This window comes from Sturnira hondurensis, unplaced genomic scaffold (assembly GCF_014824575.4).
Source record: "Sturnira hondurensis isolate 20B ecotype Veracruz unplaced genomic scaffold, ASM1482457v3 Scaffold0013537, whole genome shotgun sequence".
NCBI classification, from domain to species: domain Eukaryota; kingdom Metazoa; phylum Chordata; class Mammalia; order Chiroptera; family Phyllostomidae; genus Sturnira; species Sturnira hondurensis.
In genome coordinates, this window is record NW_028086168.1 from 3,055,959 (window position 1) to 3,073,819 (window position 17,861).

General features: G+C 41.4%; 1 protein-coding gene across 3 annotated transcripts in view; it reads right to left on the reverse strand.

Annotated features, from left to right (window-relative positions):
* HPS3 (HPS3 biogenesis of lysosomal organelles complex 2 subunit 1) overlaps positions 1–8,106 on the reverse strand; it is a 43,214-nt gene extending 35,108 nt beyond the window's left edge. For 2 of the 3 annotated variants that reach the window (XR_005068773.1, XR_005068772.1), the window contains exon 1: positions 7,797–8,106. Coding sequence is in view for 1 of the 3 variants with exons in the window: in XM_037061849.1 (XP_036917744.1) it covers positions 7,797–8,013 (217 nt within the window). In the remaining 2 variants the exon portion in view is untranslated. The remainder of the gene's footprint in view (positions 1–7,796) is intronic. The other variant, XM_037061849.1, reaches the window with a different exon arrangement.
* Between the last annotated feature and the right edge of the window lie 9,755 nt (positions 8,107–17,861).

Genomic DNA, 17,861 nt, shown 5'->3' on the forward strand with positions numbered 1-17,861 from the left:
CTGAAGCTACAACTCCAACAAAATTCTCCTGACATAAAGAGCTTCGTAGTATCAGTATGATGTTACTGTAAAATTAGCTATAAGTTAAAGGACTCTACAGTTAGCAGAACTTACAGTACAACCCCACCCCTACCCACAAAAGTCGTATCTTCATGTCAACTCTTAGAAATAAGATAAAGTTGTACATACTAAATGTTAAATCTAAGCTAATTTCCCCTTAATTGTTGATTTTATTAGACTTTTTAAAATTAAAAAGTAAATTTGTAATTCCTATTTGTTGTGAGAAGCTGAAGCAGTAAAGAGACATAAAATAAAAAGTATAATGTTTTTCCCCCTGCAGTCCAATTTGTGAGAAGCCAGTGTCAACGCACACAGCCTGGCATGTGCCCTTCTGCACCGTTCTCTCACATAAACAGAGCTCACCGAGTGGTGTTTGCCTCTTTTTTGTTTAATGTCTAAATGGAATCACACTAAATATACTTAACTCCCTGCAACTTTAAAAAATTACCAATAAATCTTTCTCTCCAGGTCCATGTATGGAAATTTAACATTCTTTCCAATTTTTGCATAATACCCTACATATACATATGCCGTAATTTATTCAACAATTCCCCTATCAATATACATTCAAATATTCCCAGTTTTGTTACCACTACACTTTACTTCACACTGCAGTAATAGGCCTATATCCATATATTTATTTACTGGGGTTTTGTTTCAATGGTGTATGTTCCCAAATGGAAGAATGCTGGGCCAAAGAATAAATGCATTTTAAATTTTAACAAATACTGCCAGATTATTATCACAATTATGTAACAGAAAATCATATTGCCAACAGCACTGTTTGGCATGCCTCTTTCCCCACATCCTCACTAGCACTGACTCGATGTAATGAGGAAAACATGGACTCTCAGGGTTATTTTAATTTATATTTTTCAGACCTCTCATAAAGTTGGTCATCTTTTCCCTTGTTTATCAGACATGTATGATTTGTCTTCTGCAAGTTACCCACTTTTTTACTGGGTTGCCTGATTTTTCTTTGTAAGGAATAGCAGCTCTCTGGGTAAAAGAGACAATCCTTTCTGGGCCACGAACAGCAAACCGTTACTGAGAGTCTACTGCTCGATTCTTCTATTTACTTATGACATCTTTTACCATACAATTTTTACGTAGTCATAAACATCTTTTCCTTCTTGACTTCTGAGTTTCCTAACTTGCTTTACTAGTCTCCTATGTCTTCTGTATTATACAAACATGCTCTTGCATAGTCTATTTCATTAATTTTTTTAGTTACATTTTTAATCTTTAGAACTTTGTGGGTAGGGAGGATAAGTCTGGGTTCTTCAAAATGCAGAACCTACTCTAAGCTAACATTAGGTAATGAAGCCCTTTTCCAATGAACTAAAATTGAAAGGCTGCTGTTGGCTGGCTGACTTCCTGTATGTGCGTGCAGAAGCAAGCAGTTGCAGACCCTCTCTGCAGACTCATGGGGTTGGCCAAACTCCCTCCTCCTCCAAACTGAGCTATCGGTCAAGAGAGGCAAGCCTTCTCCTGACGCTGGTTCCTTTGGCCACACTTTGGAGGCTGTACCTACCTGTTCTCTAACTGGAGATCTTGGGAGGATGCCTAAACATCTTCTGCAGGTTCAATATGTTTGCTCACTCTATTCCAGAGTAGCTGTTTGGATAGAGTTAAGGTTAAAAGATGCCTGAGGTGGTTGCTTATATAAAAAATAGGTTTATCTAAGAAAAGTCCTTGTATGTCTTGCTGCCATAAAATGCCTTTCGAAACCTCTTCCTTTTAGTAATATTTTCCATAGGTATTTGTAGGGTTCATGACTTGCTGCATGTCTGCCCTGAGGGCCCAGGTGTGAGGGAAGTGCCTGGTTTTACTCAAAGGTGGTCATCTGAGAATTCCAGAAGTGAAGCCCAGGTCAAGCTCCAAATGTTGGGCTTCAGGATATTAATTAGCCTTATGAGAATTAGCCTTAGCATCAGAATGGCTGTACCGAGTTACTTCAGATCTAAATCTGAAAAGCAGTATTTCTAAGTTGTGATGGAACTGGCTTATGTTTTGCCTATCAAAAAAAGAAAGATCTCTTTATATAACTAAATTCTTAAGGTTGTGTTGACAGTATTGAATTACTAACAACCTGCTTACTTGAGTGGTTTGAACACGTTGCAGTTCAAGTTCACACAGGCCTCATTAGGTCTTAGTAATGGAACTAGGTGCCTATCCACAGTTTAATTCCACCTGCAGCTGAGGGCCTAAGGGGCAGTCATACCTGTGAGGTTTACCTATTGTGCTGTAACACAGTCATATGGAGAAAATGGCAATATAACAATCAATAAACTTTTAGTTTAAATTGTGTACACCCTTAAATTTTAAGATTTTTACTATATATTGATGCAAAGTATGACTGCAATTAAGTGCTTGTAATTTAAAAATGATTTAATATTCAAAATAAATGTAGTTATATATTTATATTTAAAAGAAGATGCCTGTGGCCTTCATCTTCCCAAAATTCCCTCATTAAATACACTTTTTAAAATTTTTATTGTGGTACAATACGTGTAACATAAAATTGTGCCATTTTTTGTAACACCACTTTTAACTGTACAATTAATACAATGGCATTAAGTACATTCACATTGTTTTACAGCCATCACCACCAACCCTCTCCAGAGCTTTTCAATTTCCCCCCAAAATTCTGTATTAAACAATAACTCCCCTTCCCTCCCCCTACCCAACCCCAATTCTGGCAACTACCATTCTACTTTCTGTCTCTATGAATTTGACTACCCTAGGTCCCTCATACTAACTGAATAATACAATATTCATTCTTTGGTGTCTGGCTCACTGCACTTAGCATGATGTCTTACGGGTTCATTGGTGCTGCAGCGTATGTCAGATTTTCATTCCTTTTTAACACTGAATAATATGCTACTGAATGTACATGCCACATTTGGTTTATCTGTCCACGGACACTTAGGATGTTTCCATGTCTCAGCTATTACAAACAATGCTATAATAAACATGAGGGTAAGATATGCATACGCCACATTTTTGTCTGTCTTTTCACCTGCCGATGGACACCTGGGTTTGCTTCCACCTCTTGGCTCTTATGAAAACTGCTTCTATGAACGCTGATGTATAAATATCCACAAAAGTCCCTGATTTCAGTTATTTTGTGTCTATACCCAGAAGTGAAATTGCTGGCTCACATGATTGTCATGTTTCTTTTTTTAAGGAACCACCATACTGTTTTCCACAGCAGCTCTCTACCACTTTACATTCCCATCAGAAATGCACAAGGGTTCCAAAATCTCCACATCCTCACCAACACTCATTTTCTACTTCTTAAATAATAGCCACCCTACTGGTTGGGAAGTGGCATCTCACCATGGTTTTGATTTGCATTTCTTTAATAATTAGTGATGTTGAGCTTGTTAACCATTTGGAGAAATGCCTATCAAGTCCTTTGCCCATTTTTGAATTGGTTTGCTTTTTTGTTGTTCAGTTATAGCAGTTATTACATAAACTGGATATTAACATCTTATCAGATGCATGCCATGCAAATATTTCCTCCCACTCTGGGGACTGTTTTTCAATTCTTTGATAGTATCCTTTGATGCACAACAGTTCTTAGTTTTGATGAATTCCAATTTGCCTATTTTTTCTTTTGTTGCCTGGTGTTATATTTAAGTTACTAAATGAATTTTAAAACTAAGAGTATCATTTGCCCTGTCTGGTGTGGCTCAGTAGATTGAGTGCCAGCCTGCAAACTGCAAGGTTGCTGGTTTGATTTCCTGTCAGGGCACATGCCTGGGTTGCTGGCCAGGTCCCAAGTGGGGGCGTCTTGGAGGCAATCGACTGATGTTTCTCTCCCTCTTTCTCCTTCCCTTCTGCTCTCTCTGAAAATAAATGAAATCTTTTTAAAAGTTTTTAAAAAACTAAGAGTGTATTTTGTTATATAAAAGTGTTTTATTCATACATCTAAAAATATATGCCTACTTCATTAATAGTCTATACATCAATTGTATATATATAAACTGCAAACTGTAAATAATATACATGCTATCATATATGTTTTCAAATTAATAACTTGTTTTATAAATGATGACCTGGAACTTGCTAAGTGTGCCTACCTCATAAGCCCTACGATCAGAGCTTTACTGTTCTCTCAGTTAATCCTCACAACAGATCTTTAGATATCTCCTTCTCCTTTTATAGCTCAGGAATCTGAAGTTCAGACAAAATATGTACATTGCCTAAGGCAACAGGGCCAACAAGTAGAGCTTGAACTTAAACCTGAATTTGGTTACCTCAAAAGCCAATGTTCATTCCTTGATTATTCATTGGCTGTCAAAATGTTAGAATGGAGTTATAAGTCTAGAAGATTCTGTGGAGCTCATAGCCCTTTATAAAAGAAAGGAACTAAGTTTTTTAAAGCATTATGCACCCAGAACTTTATTTTACTTGTAAATTTAAAAAATCATTCTCAAATCTACTCCTAAGCCAAGAGACACTGATATTTAAAAATAAGCAAACTTTTCCTTTTATATAAAACATCATAAACCTGGTTAACACTAATACCAGATTTAGGAAAGCACTGCAGTCCAATGACAAAGTTGACATCAGAAGAAGGAATATATGATGCGCCAAAATGTGTTTTACGACTTAAACTGAGGGAGGGTAGGACACGGGGGGAGGTAACAGGCTAGAGCTGGTTTAATGCACTGTGCTAAAGGACAGGTGACGAGGGCCATGTGCTCATCCTACCTGCCCCACCACTTCCAAACACCCTATAAACAAGTGCCCAGAGTCCCATACATCACTACACCCTAGCCACCAGGCCTCCCCCCCCCCCCAGAGCAATGAGTTCTCACAGCTCCTCTTCCTCCCTTCACACACAAAGCCTAAATTAAGCTTTCATTACTGATGATGGTGTTAGGGTACACTGGTCCTTCAAAATTTGTACCTACTCTCTTCCCCAAACACTCCATTTCATGAAAGAAGAATAGCACCCTATTAGAGATAAAAAACTAAAAGTGTTTATGCTTGGGTAAGAGGCCTGCAAAGTCTTTACAATAAATACAGGGTGTGGCAAAAGTAGGTTTACAGTTATCAGAACTGAAACACAGTTTATTCTCGTAATATTATTTACTATTGTATTATTTTCCATATAAACTGTAAACCTACTTTTGCCCTATCTTGTATAAATGGCTGTTAAAAGATCTGTTCTTTTTTAAAATTTATTTATTTATTTATCTATTTGAGGGAGAAACATTGATTTGTTGCTCCACTTACTTATCCATTCAATGGTTGTTGATTCCTGTGTGAGCCCTGACCAGGGTTAGAACCTGCAACCTTGGTGCCTCAGGATGTTGTTCTTACCAACTGAGCTACCAGGCCACATTGATTTGTTGTTTTTCATGGGGAAGATTTGCTACAGAGGAAGACACTGCATGTCTAGCGCATAAAACTTCACATCCAAGTTACTGTGAGTGGGAGGAAAGAACACCAAGGGAAAAAAAAAGCTGAGACATGGAAGACATGTAGATAGTGCCTAGCTAGCAGTTAACTATGTGTAGACTAATAGAAGCTGTACCCAGAGATTGAAGCTCAGACCAAGGACTGAGAATTACCCTGGAGCTATATGACCCAGGCTAATGCATTCCACATGACTCCTGGATTTTAAGAGAACAACTGGATTATAAAAACATCTTTGTTTTTCAGGGCCTCATTAGTGAGGTCATCAATCTACTCTCTGCCTACAGTAGCTAGGATGGCTCTAGGTCAGTGGTTCTTAATCCCAGCTAACTATTAGATTCTCCCCAATGCTAGGCCACACCCCAGGAAACTGACACTGGTTCTCCAGGCTGTGGTCAAGGCATCAATATTTTTTAAGTCTCCCAACTAGTTCTTATGCACCGGCAGTGTTATCCAAGGATCCCCAGAATCACCACTACTGACAGACAAGAAAGATTAAAGTTTACATAATGCCTGCCACTTCCAATCCTGGAATGTCCACTAGGAAGAATGGGGGAAATAATGTAAACAATAATGGGGGAAATAATGTGCTTCTGTCTCTGTCTCTCCCTCATACTCGCACTACAGTTGAAACTGGAGAGTTTGCCACTCAGCAGAGCTCTTTAAAGGTGAGAATTCCTGTGCCAACGAGGCGGGGGGCGGGGGGGGCGAGATGGGGAAAATCACCAATAATGTGAAATGATTGAAAAAGATTTCGTAAGAAATATCAAAATCAGAATCTTTTGCTTAAAAAGAACTTACAGGTCTAATAAATGATTTTTAAACTAGTCTGTGCACTGGTGCTGGCCCCCGTGGATGTCTTCATTAGTCAAAAAGAAAAACTTAATAATGACAGGGGAACTCAAGAATTTAAAATTTTTAGCTTTAGTTATAGCTAATAGGCTTAGTGATTATTGCATGTAGAAAGCTGTCATTCCAGGAACTGAAATGTATGCCCGGACCTCCCCTGACTCCAAGAGGCTCGAAAGCAATTCAATCTTTGTGCTCCCAGGAGGAGATCAAGGTGGATTCAATCCTTTGTAAGTCTCTACTTATTGGTTCTGGTAGGTACAAGGCAGCACAAATGCCAACTTTTGTGGTTTCAATAAATGTAGTAAGTTGGTCATAAAACAAAGACAGAAAAATAAAAAAATTGGAAAAAATAAAACAAAGACATGACATTTGGGGCTAAGTGTTTTTCTTTTTATAAATAATGGTGACAGTAAATAAAAGGGTTATTCATTTTTTTTAAAAAATGACATCTTTGACAAAATAAACAGATACCATGTATAGCAGCCCCACAGCTTTTTCTAATCCACAAAATCTCAGAGTCTGGAAATCACTGATCTAGTGATTCAACTTTTTTTTTTTAACAGAAACTGAGAACCAAAAGTTTCTATGAATTCACACCAAAACAGCCACACAGAGCAAAGGGACTAGAGGAAGATGGTCAATCTTCCAGATTCCTGCTCTGCTCTTCAAATTAAGTGCTTCAGCCTCGGGGAACCCTCGGGATGGTTCCGCTGTGAACACTTCAATTTACACCTTTACTCTTCTCTTGAAAAGGAGGGATTAAACTCAAAATAATCCTAAAGTGACTCCTTTTCAAATCTGAATAAGTGCCTATTATTAAATATTACATACACACACCCACACAGTGCCTTCTTGGCACACTTCACTTTTCTACAGGAAAAATAATATTGGCTGCTGCTACCCTGGGGATAAGGTGAGGGTCGGAGGTGGGGATGGAAAGCGCTCAAAGAGCAGAGTTCCACGTTAAAATCAGCATATAATGTGAGCCTCAAAAATTGACAGTTTGGAGATAAAGGTACAGATGTAAAAGGGTTGGCCAGGAGTTGACCTTGTCTTTGAAGGTGAGAGTACCTGGGGTTCAAGATACTATTCTCCTTACCTATGTATGTGTTTGAAATTTTCTAAACTAAAACGTTTCTGTTTGTTTGTTTTGTTGTATTTTTTTTAAGTGTCTGGGTTGAAGAGAACCAGCCATCCAACCACAGCCCTTTCTGGCTAAGACAGGACCTGAGCAGCTTTCAGCATCCCCACCCCCTAGAAGCAGGCGCTCTTCAGTGGTTGCTATGACAACCGCGCAGCTCAGCTCATTTTGAGCAATCAACCCCACCAAGTGAGACCGACCATCCGGCAACTTTCCGGAAGCTGAAGACCCTTTCCCTCCCAGAGCTGCAGTCAGGGCCGTTCTATCAGCTAGGAAGGAAGCTCCAAGCAGGGGGCCCGTCGTTACTTACCAGCCGCGCTGTAGGCCAGGTGCAGCACCCGGCCCAGCGTAGAGAAGGCGCACCTCGGCTGGCACAGCTCCTGGTCGGTAACGGCGAACGCCTCCACCTTGCAGCCTGCCGCCACGAACAGCGCATCAGGGCCCCCGCCGCAGAATCGCTCGGGCTCGAGCTTGCAGGGCACCACCTGCTGAGACCCGAATGGGTGCAAGTTGTATAAGTGCACCATCCCGGCCACCGGCTGCGGGGCAGGCCGGGCCCCCGGTACCCTGCGCGGGGCTGCAGAGGCTGGACCACTTCCGCAAACTAGTGCGCACAGCTGAGTCACGTGAGCGCCAGTCAGTCCAACCTGGGGTTTCTCTTCTTAAAGAGACCGCAGCAGTGCGAGGCTGGAGCTGGGAGAGCGGTCACACCCTCCCCACAGGCGCCGCACAGCTCCGCCGCAGTCCCGCGCCAGCAGGCCCAGGGTCTCAGAGCCTTGCACCCAGCTGCCCAGTCCTGAGTACCGCAACGCGCTCAGTGGTTGGCTGGCTGAGACACTGCGGTGTCCTTCCCTTAGCCTTTTCACCAGGAGAAAAGTTACCTCCTTGGGCAAGGAGAGATGTTTAGGCCCTGGAATATGTTTTAACGTTTAATCATCTGCTCTCACATCCATTTCACACTTACTTCAGGGGCGTCGCTCAAGTTTTCTCAATAGCTGTGAGCCTCTGGAGGATAGGGCTGAAAAATTTGGTTGCAAAAAGCTCGACTCAGTACTAAACACACGGACGATTTGCTCAGAAGTACTTTAAATTCTAGAATAGTACAGTTGGAGAGAGCAATGCCTAGAACGCGCTTGCCAAAAATTTTGCTTGAACGAAAGAATCCGTGGACATCATCTAATGAACTACAGGTATTTGACAAAAGATTAGCGTGAGCCCCCAGAGAGGTCCTAAAACTATCCTCTAATCCATACCTTGTATCTATTCTCACGTCTTAAATTCGGGAGTTTGTGGTGGAAATCCCAATCATTCATTCATTCATTCGTTCGTTCATTCATTTTTACAGATTTAAATGAAGCAGGTATTATGGCTGCTACTCTTTCCAGGTCATCCAGAAAATATGTATGTAAGTATAGACTGAGGGGTGTTGCTTTTTGCACACGGACGCAACTGAAAAAAAAAGTAAAATTTCCTTCAGTCAGTGTGTCGTTCAGCCACCCTCATGAGCACTTTCTTCCAAGAATTTACAAAGTAGGTGCAATTGCATCGAAGTTAAACTCTGCCTGTATTTCCTGTGCCCTTCAGATGAGTAAAGTACCCCTTCTTTTCTTCACCCAGCCCATAGGGATTCAGGGAGACCACAGGTTCATGAAAATCAGCGAGACAGAGATGTGGACAAGCGAGTTGATCTAGTCGGCCAGCAGATGGCTGAAAAAATCTTAGAAGACTGCTAGAGAAAAACACCAGCCTATCGGCCCATCACTCTTTGTTTTAGAAACCATACTCATAAACACCCTTTTTCCTTCACAAATATCTACCATATTGTCTTTTTTAAATTAATTTTCCCCTTCAAGGCTGAAAATCACAATTTCTGTACTAAACTGAAATTTCAAAACTAAAAGTACAATTTCATGGTAATTTCACCTGCATAAAAATGTCTGTTGTGAAGAAACAGGTTAAGATTTGCTCAAAGCAGGGAACATTAATCTCTTGTAGAGATAGCCACCTCTCCCCTACTATAAGGATTCCTACCATTGGCTCATCTAAAATTCTTAGGAAATAGACATGCTCGCCAGGAGGAGGTGAGTGATATTCCTACTTTCCATGTTTGTCAGGAGCTGTGAGCAGGGCTGCCAACTTGGAGGGGTAGCAGTGGGTGGCACACTGTGGTTTCCTTAGAGAAGTCTGCATGAGTCTGTTAGAGCAGCCATAACAAAATACCACAGACTGGGTGGCTTAAACAACAGAAATTTATTTTTCACAGTTCTGAAAACAAGAAGTCCAAGATCGATCAAGGTGTCCACAGGTCTGATTTCTCCTGTCTTCTCCCATTGGCTTGCAGATGGCCACTGTCTTAATCCATTTGGGCTGCTGTAACAGGATGCTACAGACTGGGCATCTTATAAACAACAGAAATTTGTTTCTCACAGTTCTGGAGGCTGGGAAGTCCCAGATCAAGTTGCCAGCATAGTTGGGTTAGGGGCCATCTTCAGGACTGCAGTCTGCAGACTTCTTGCTGTGTCCTCACTTCCTGGAAAGAGCTAGATAGAGGGCTCTGTAGGGGTGTCCTTTATAAAATCACTAATGCCATTCATGAGGACTCCATCCTCATGTCCTAATCACTCCCCAAGGCCCACTGTCTAACTCCATCTTATTTGGCATTAGGCTTGCAATATGCGTCTGGCATCATTAGTCATTAGGGAAATGCCAGTCAAAACCAACATTAAAAACCACTACACATTTATTATAATGATTAAAATGAAATATACTGACCACCACAGGTGCTGGTGAGGATACGGAACAACTAGTATGGTGTCAAATGGTACAAAAACTTTTGAAACAGTGGCGGTATCTTAGGAAGTTGATTAGGTATCTACCACATGATCCAACCCTTCCACTTCTAGATGTTAACCCATGAGAACGGAAGTCACATATCCTTTAAAAGACTGTACCCACATTTTCATAGCAACTTTATGTGTAATAGTTAAAAACTGGAAACAACTCAAATATCCATCAACAGATAAATGGATAAACAAATCTTGTTTTGGCCATAAAGTAAAATACCACTCAGCAATAAAAAGGGACAGACTATTGATACATGCAACCACATGGATAAACATAATTATAAACATAATTATACTGAGGGAAAGGAGCCACAAACATAATACATACTATTATTTATATAAATGATTCTATTTATATAAAACTCTGGGAAATACAAACCAACCTGTATAAACAGACAACGGTGGTTGCCTAGCTCTGAGTTCAAGGCAGAGGTGTGTGGGAAAGATTAGGAAGGAGCCTAAGTAAGTTTTGGGGAGTGATGGATATGTTCATTATCTTGATTTTGGTAATGGGTATATGGGTGTATATGTATGTCACAACTTATTTGTATACTTTAAATATGTGTAATTTTTTAAAACCACAAGACATAGTATAATGGCTAATAGACCTACCCTGAATCATATTGCCACTTAAAAGTAAAGTAAAGCTCATTGTATGAAACTTAATGACATAGTAGTAAGTATTTGTTAAAAGTAAGAGAGAGGAAGAAAGAGCTAATGTCACTTTCCTATGGAAAACATTCCAACAGCTTCCCGTGATAATAAGATTAAAATTCAAATTTCTTAGCTTGGCCAACAAGGCCCTACACTTTCTGGCCAACTTCATTATCTCTCTCCAAACTTATTTCTATCAGCTTTTTTCATTGCACCCTAGACACAGAAGTCCTCTAACTGCTCATTCTCTCCCTACAAACTCAGTACTTGCTGTTTCCTGTGCGTAGAACTTGTTCCCAGAGCTTCTCATGACTTACTGCCCCACATTTTTCCTTTCTAATATTCCTTCTCTGACATTCCATGTAACATACTCTCCTGGTACTTTCTATCACCTCACTTACCTAATTTTTATATTTATTATTTCATTTTTATGAAAAAATGTTCTTCCCAGTCAAGAAGAACTGCATTCTAATCCCAGCTTCGCAGTGAATATCATTATCTGACATGATATTATGTATTTGTTTGCTTTTTAGTTCTTCTCCTGTAGTAGATAAGAAGCAAATTGAAAGTAGAGACTTTGTCTTCTTCACAATCATATCCCCAATACCTAGAACACTGTGTAACACATAGTGAGTGCTTGGCAAATATTTGTTGAATGAATGATCTTGGACCTCATTGAATGGAACATTTATAGTCATATAGTCACAGTTACATAATCTCTCACAGCCTCAAATTCCTTATTTCTTACCTCAGAGTGTTGTCAAGAGGATTAAATGAGACAATGTATTTAAAGCATTTAGCACAGTGCTTGGCACATGGTGGGTGGCTCATGCATTGTCTTTTACATTCTGATATATTAACTGTTATTTCTGCAAGTTTTCTGTGACCCATGACCCTTCCCCGTTCCCCACCCCTCCACGCCCTCACTCCCCACCCCACCCCTAACCCCACATTTAGGCAGCCAGAGCCAAGGAATTACATACTGATTGCCCTCAGGGAAAGGATTACACAGCAGGACCATAGATCTAATTCTTGTCTTTCAAGTTATTCCAAGAAAAAAATACATACTTGGAATTACTGGCTTTGTATTGTGTTTGTCACACTAATCTAATCCTAAGTATTTTAAGATAGAATTTGTCCTAGAGGAAAATTACAAGCTGAAAACTGGCTATATGTATGTTAAGTGTTATGTTATGTTAAGAAAATATGTTAAGTGACATTTCCTTGTTTCTGGGCTTCTATAAGTCTTAGTCAAGATAATACGTAAATAAGGTATCTGACTTAAAATACTCCCCTTTTGCAAAATCTTTCAAACGAGTCTTCATTATAGTTATATAGTTCTTAAACCAAACAAATAGATATTTCACACTAAACCAATGTTTCACAAACCCAAGTATCAGAATCTCTTGAAGAGCTTGTTAAAATACATTTTGCTGCTCCTCCCCACCAACATTTCTGATTCTGCAAGTCTATGTGGAGTCAGAGGAATTGCATTTCTAACAAATACCCAGGTGATGTCAACTGATCTCCTGACCAAACTCTGCGAATCATTCACTAAACTATTTGGCTGGATGAATCTGAAATTTTACTAAGGCCCCAAATTATTTACAGTGGTAACTAACTCATGAAATAGTTTTAAGCTTCTTTTTGTATACTATATTGTACCATCCACAATACAAGTCATTTTGACATTAGAATAAAGCGATGCACAAATCAGCATTTGTTGCCTTTGGGAGAGTGCCAGGAGTACTGAGCCGAGAGTCAAGAAGAACTGCGTTCTAATCCCAGCTTCGCAGTGAACTGTGATCTTGGTGCCAATCTTCAACCTCCCTAGACCTGAGTTTCCACATTGGGAGAGGGGAGTGCGCAAGATGATCTCCAGGGTGCCATCTGCCTCTAAAAGTATGATGATTCTTTGATACTACCACAGTGAGGAGGGAGACTGGGAAACACAGAGCTTGCTCCCTAGTTGGTGACAGGGATACATAGCTACAGAAGAAGATACCAGCCCAAGCTCAAGGGAAATCCAAAATAAGCTGCTTCAAAATTCCATCCTGGCAGTATGATGTTAGGAAAACCACCTCTTCACTCAGTCTCAGGTTAAGGGAATTTGACACTGTTCTATGATATTAATGATGATCATATTAACATAAGAAAACTTTCTTTCCTTTCTTTTCTTTTTCTTTCACTTTTTGATAAGTATTTACTGAGACCTTGGTAATGTAACAGTGGGAAATTATATCCCTCTCCGCCATTCTTTTCACTTTGTTTCTGTAGGGGCTGACTGTACCTAATATGTCACTTGTAGATGAACAGCATGTTTGTTCCTGGGAACTAACTTCAAAAGATACAGATCCTGACCTTCAAGCATCCCAGCTCCAGGAGATTTGCTGACCTTCAACGGTGGAGCCAGGATGACGTGAAGCCAGGATGACTAAAACGGGATGATACACACCAGACCGTCACTTGCCTTATGGGAATGGACTGTGCTCAACTGCATGTAGAGAACTTTGCAACCCCCTCCCTTGGTCTCTTTGTTCTGCTCCCCTCTCCCTCCTTATAAAAACCTCTGCCTCCACTGAGATGTGGAAATGGGCTTTGTATTATAAGTCCTCCATCTTCCAGATGACTGGCATCTGCAAATAAACCACTTTCCTTTATATCATCACCTGTCTCTTGAGTATTGGATTTTATAGCAGCAGGCAGCTGGACCTGCTTCTGGTTACAGTAAGGTACATGGAAATGCCCTGAGTAAAGTCAGGTCTAAAAGCCTGAGACCAAACCACATGAGCTGAACAAGTTGCTTTACCTCACCAAGCGTACTTATTCACTAGCAATACTGTTATGAGCCTCATGTGAGATAATACACATAAGTTTTAGTGAAGGCCCTGCCACATAGTGAGAAAACAAATGTTATATTCCTGTATCTCCCCAGAGGACTCAGTCTTATGTGGTGCTAAAAAATCTGAGTAATTTAAGAATGAACAATGGTCAGAAATGTAGGCCTTAGAGATGAGATTAGAGAATGAAGAAGGGGTGAGAATGGATCTGAACACTAATGGAGGGAACATAGATCAAAAGGGGAGAAAGGGGATGATTTCATTGTTTTGGGATTAGGAAGTAGAACAGCATGATTAAGAGTTTGTGCTCTTGGACATAGAACACTTGGATTTGAACCTTGGCTCTGCAATTTACTAGGCATGTTGTGTGATGGTGAGCAAATTATTTAACCATTCTGTATCTCACTTTCCTCATTGTAAGGTAGAAATGATGACAGCATCTAACCTCTTCTTTTGAAGATTAAATGAGCTAAAACCTGTTAAGGGTAAGACATGCCTGGCACATTATAAGAGCTTAGTAAGTAAAAGCTACTCTTACCATTTTTCAATTCAAGTCCCTGGTTGATACAAGGTGCAGCCAAGGGCGGGGGGCGGGGGGCGTGGAATAAAAGATTTGGAATGGTGTCCAGAACTCAACGTGTATAGGAATTATTGGAGAGACATATAAGATGTCCTCACCCCTTCCCCCACAGGTGTAAGTTGGGGGAAGGGACACATGGAGCAGGAACATGCAGGGCTGTTTGTACAGACACAGCCTTGCAGCCTTGCAGCTAACCCATGGCCTGGTCATTTAATACATCTATAGCCTTCGGCGGGTCACTTAGATATGTTAAATGGCTGTGGCCAGGCTTGGAGACAGGGAGATGAAGTCACTTCCCCCCAAGATGTAACTGGGGGGAAGGTCCCCCCAAGTTATAGCCTGCGTGAGAGCTTGGAGTTGATTGGCTCCACACCTTGGGGCCACACCTGCCCAGACTCACTGTGGCAGCCCAGTAAAGCTGGGAGGATATGGGAGTCCTGGCAGGTGTAACTGATTGTAGGAGGAGTAGGAAATAGGGCTGCAATAGAGGACTGGTGCAGGGATTTAAACTCAGACGCAGCAGCCATTGAGGGGGGAGGCATGCAGTTTGGGCAGACTGAGGGCCTCCTCTTAGCCATGTGAAGGAAAGGATCCATGTGCTTTCGGCCAGAATGGGAACTCCTGCAGCCATGTGAGAGAGGGAGAGCCATGCAGTTTTGGGTGGAGTGAGGACCCCCTCTTGGCCAGGTGGCAGGGGGAGCCAGGTGGCTTTTGGTGGAGTGCAGACCCCTGCAGCTTTGGTAGAAGAGGCCCACGCAGCTTTGGGGTTCTCCCTTTGGCTGCGTGGCCTGGAAAGCAGGAGAGACTTTGCCTGGAAAAATAGGTACAAAGAACTCTTGCCAGTGAACCATGAGAAGGTGCCGCATGACTTTGGATTAATTGGAGATCCTGCCTGGATGGCGGCGACACAGCTGATGGTACCAGCAGCCTGGAAAAACTGACGTGTGCTCTTTTCCTGAGTTACGGTACCGGGAGTTAGGGCAGGGGGAGAAGGGAGCACTGTGTGCATAGGTAGAGTAGGTAGATATCCTAATGGACTTTGATATTTTATTTTTTTAAAAGATTTTATTTATTTATCTTTAGAGGGGAAGGGAAGGAGAGAGGGAGAGAAATGTCAATGTATGGTGGCCTCTCATGAGTCCCCTGCTGGGAACTGGCCTGCAACCCAGGTATGTGCCCTGACTGGGAATCGAACCACGATTGTGTGGTTCGCAGGCCCACGCTCAATCCACTGAGCTACACCAGCCAGGAAGACTTTGATATTTTAATGAAGATGTTAGGTCTGTATAGCATTAAATAAACATTTCGTTTTCTTTTCACAAATCTCTGGCAATGAGAGATGTCTTTCCAATTGGTGACTGACAATCAGGCCAGTAGGGGATCTGGACCGTATTAGTATACCATCCTCTAGAGTCCAGGCCCTGGTGTATCTCTTCTGTAACAGTTTTTAGCATCCCTGGGTGGGCCAAATATTGCCCCCCCGGACCTCTGTTCGGTAACATGGTCACTCCAGTGAGGCTTTTGTTCCTGGTAATACTCAGTGGCCCACAGGGGCAATATTATTGTCTCAGGTTGGAGACGATAAAGCATAAAGCATGTTCCTAGAAATGCTTCCCTGAGGACTCCTGCTTTTCTCCTATGAAGTTGATATTTATAAAGTTTAGATCAGATTCTTTGAAATTCCAAAATTCTACTGTACATTGGAATCACTGGGAAACCTTTAAATGTACTGATGCCCACATTACTCCCCTTATCAGTGAAATTAGAGTGTTGAGAAACAGGGGCCAGGCATTAACATCTTCTAAGGCTTCTAATATGCAAGAAGCTGGTAACCATTGCCTTACAGATTCCTATTCCTTCAGTGTTGAGGATGCTGAATAAATGGAAGCCTTTACCTGGGACATTGTTTCATTTTTTTTTAAAGTAGTGAGTATGAAACTATGAAGGTGACGAGGCTATCCTAAGCTGACTAACATGCTCTTGAGATAAATAGTTAATTGTGAGCTCTGGTGGTACGATGAGAAACCAAAATAAGATTTTCTTACAGTAATGCTTTTTAAAAATTTTTAATTGATTGATTTGAGAGAGAGGCTTTGATTTGTGGTTCCATTTATTTATGCATTCATTGGTTGATTCTGGTGGGGGATCAAACCCACAACACCTTGGTGTATCAGGATGATATTTTAACCAGCTGAGCTACCGGGCCAGGGCTTCAGGAATGCTCTTAACACAGGGAAAAACTATCAGTGACCACTCTCCTCCACCCCAAGCTCTTCTACCACATATTACCTAGAAAGGAAAAATGAGGACTAAAGAGGAAACTGACCAAGATTACGAAAGTGTCATTAGCAGCTGTAGAACTGAAACTTGACTGGTCCTCTGACTTCCCCTTCCTCTCCAGGACACCCTTCCCCAGAGTGGCTTCATCTTCTCAACTTCCCAGTTGAGAACCAGTGAGCACCACCAGTGTGCATCAGTAGCTTCCAGGTTCCATTTCTAGCTCCTAACCATGACCTTGATTCCTGCACAGTCATATAACTATCCTGAGCCTGAAGGACCTGGAGTAGAGTGATCTCTCTCTTCTATGCCCACAGTTTTGATTTCTTCTGTGTGGTAGAAGGCAGAGTTTGAACTCCTGGCTATGAAGGTCTGACCCAGTGAGCCTTCTGGTTAAGGATAACTATCTCCATTTTACAAATAGAATAAGTCCCAATGAAATGTATTGCCTAGCCCATCCATCTTGACATACTCCTTCTGTCTGTCCTAAATCCAAGGGGCTTCATGTCAAGTGGACAAACTGAGGCCCAAGTACAGAACTATCTTCTCCAGGCAAGCGTCTGAAAGGCCTGGGCTAACCTGTAGCACCAGCACTAATGGGACACTAGAATGTCACTAATGTGACATTCTCAATATGAGGTAACAATGGCTAATACCAGAGTACAAGGAAGACACATTCCTGCAGCCTGAGGGCAGGCGGGCAGCACTGTGGCTCCTCCCTCTACCTCCTAATGGAGCCTCTATCTGAACTTCCTGCACTACAAGACTCATTTCTTCCAGCGAACAACTTGGAAAGGGCTAACAACCAAACGGACAAAAACAAGTGGGTAAAAGAGTATGTGTTTCAATAGCTGTTAGGTGGGAGCATATGGGTGGGGCAGGTTTTCCTAGTGATTGAGGTCCATGCTGAAACCTGAAGGACCTAGAGACAGGAGCCTTACAAAGAGTAGGCCAAAGCCAAGGACCCTCGAAGAGGTATTGTCCACAAGCCTAGAGAACAGAGCACAATCAATCTATAGAACGTCACCATTTTGTGGGGAGAGAGGTGAGGGTGTGGGGGAGAAGTATCACCTAAAGCAGGATTGAATAACACATGATGCGGGACTCAAATGGAGGAATTTTAGTTCCAGGTGATAGCTAATACGCTTAGTAATTAATGTTCGTAAAAAGCTATTGTTTCA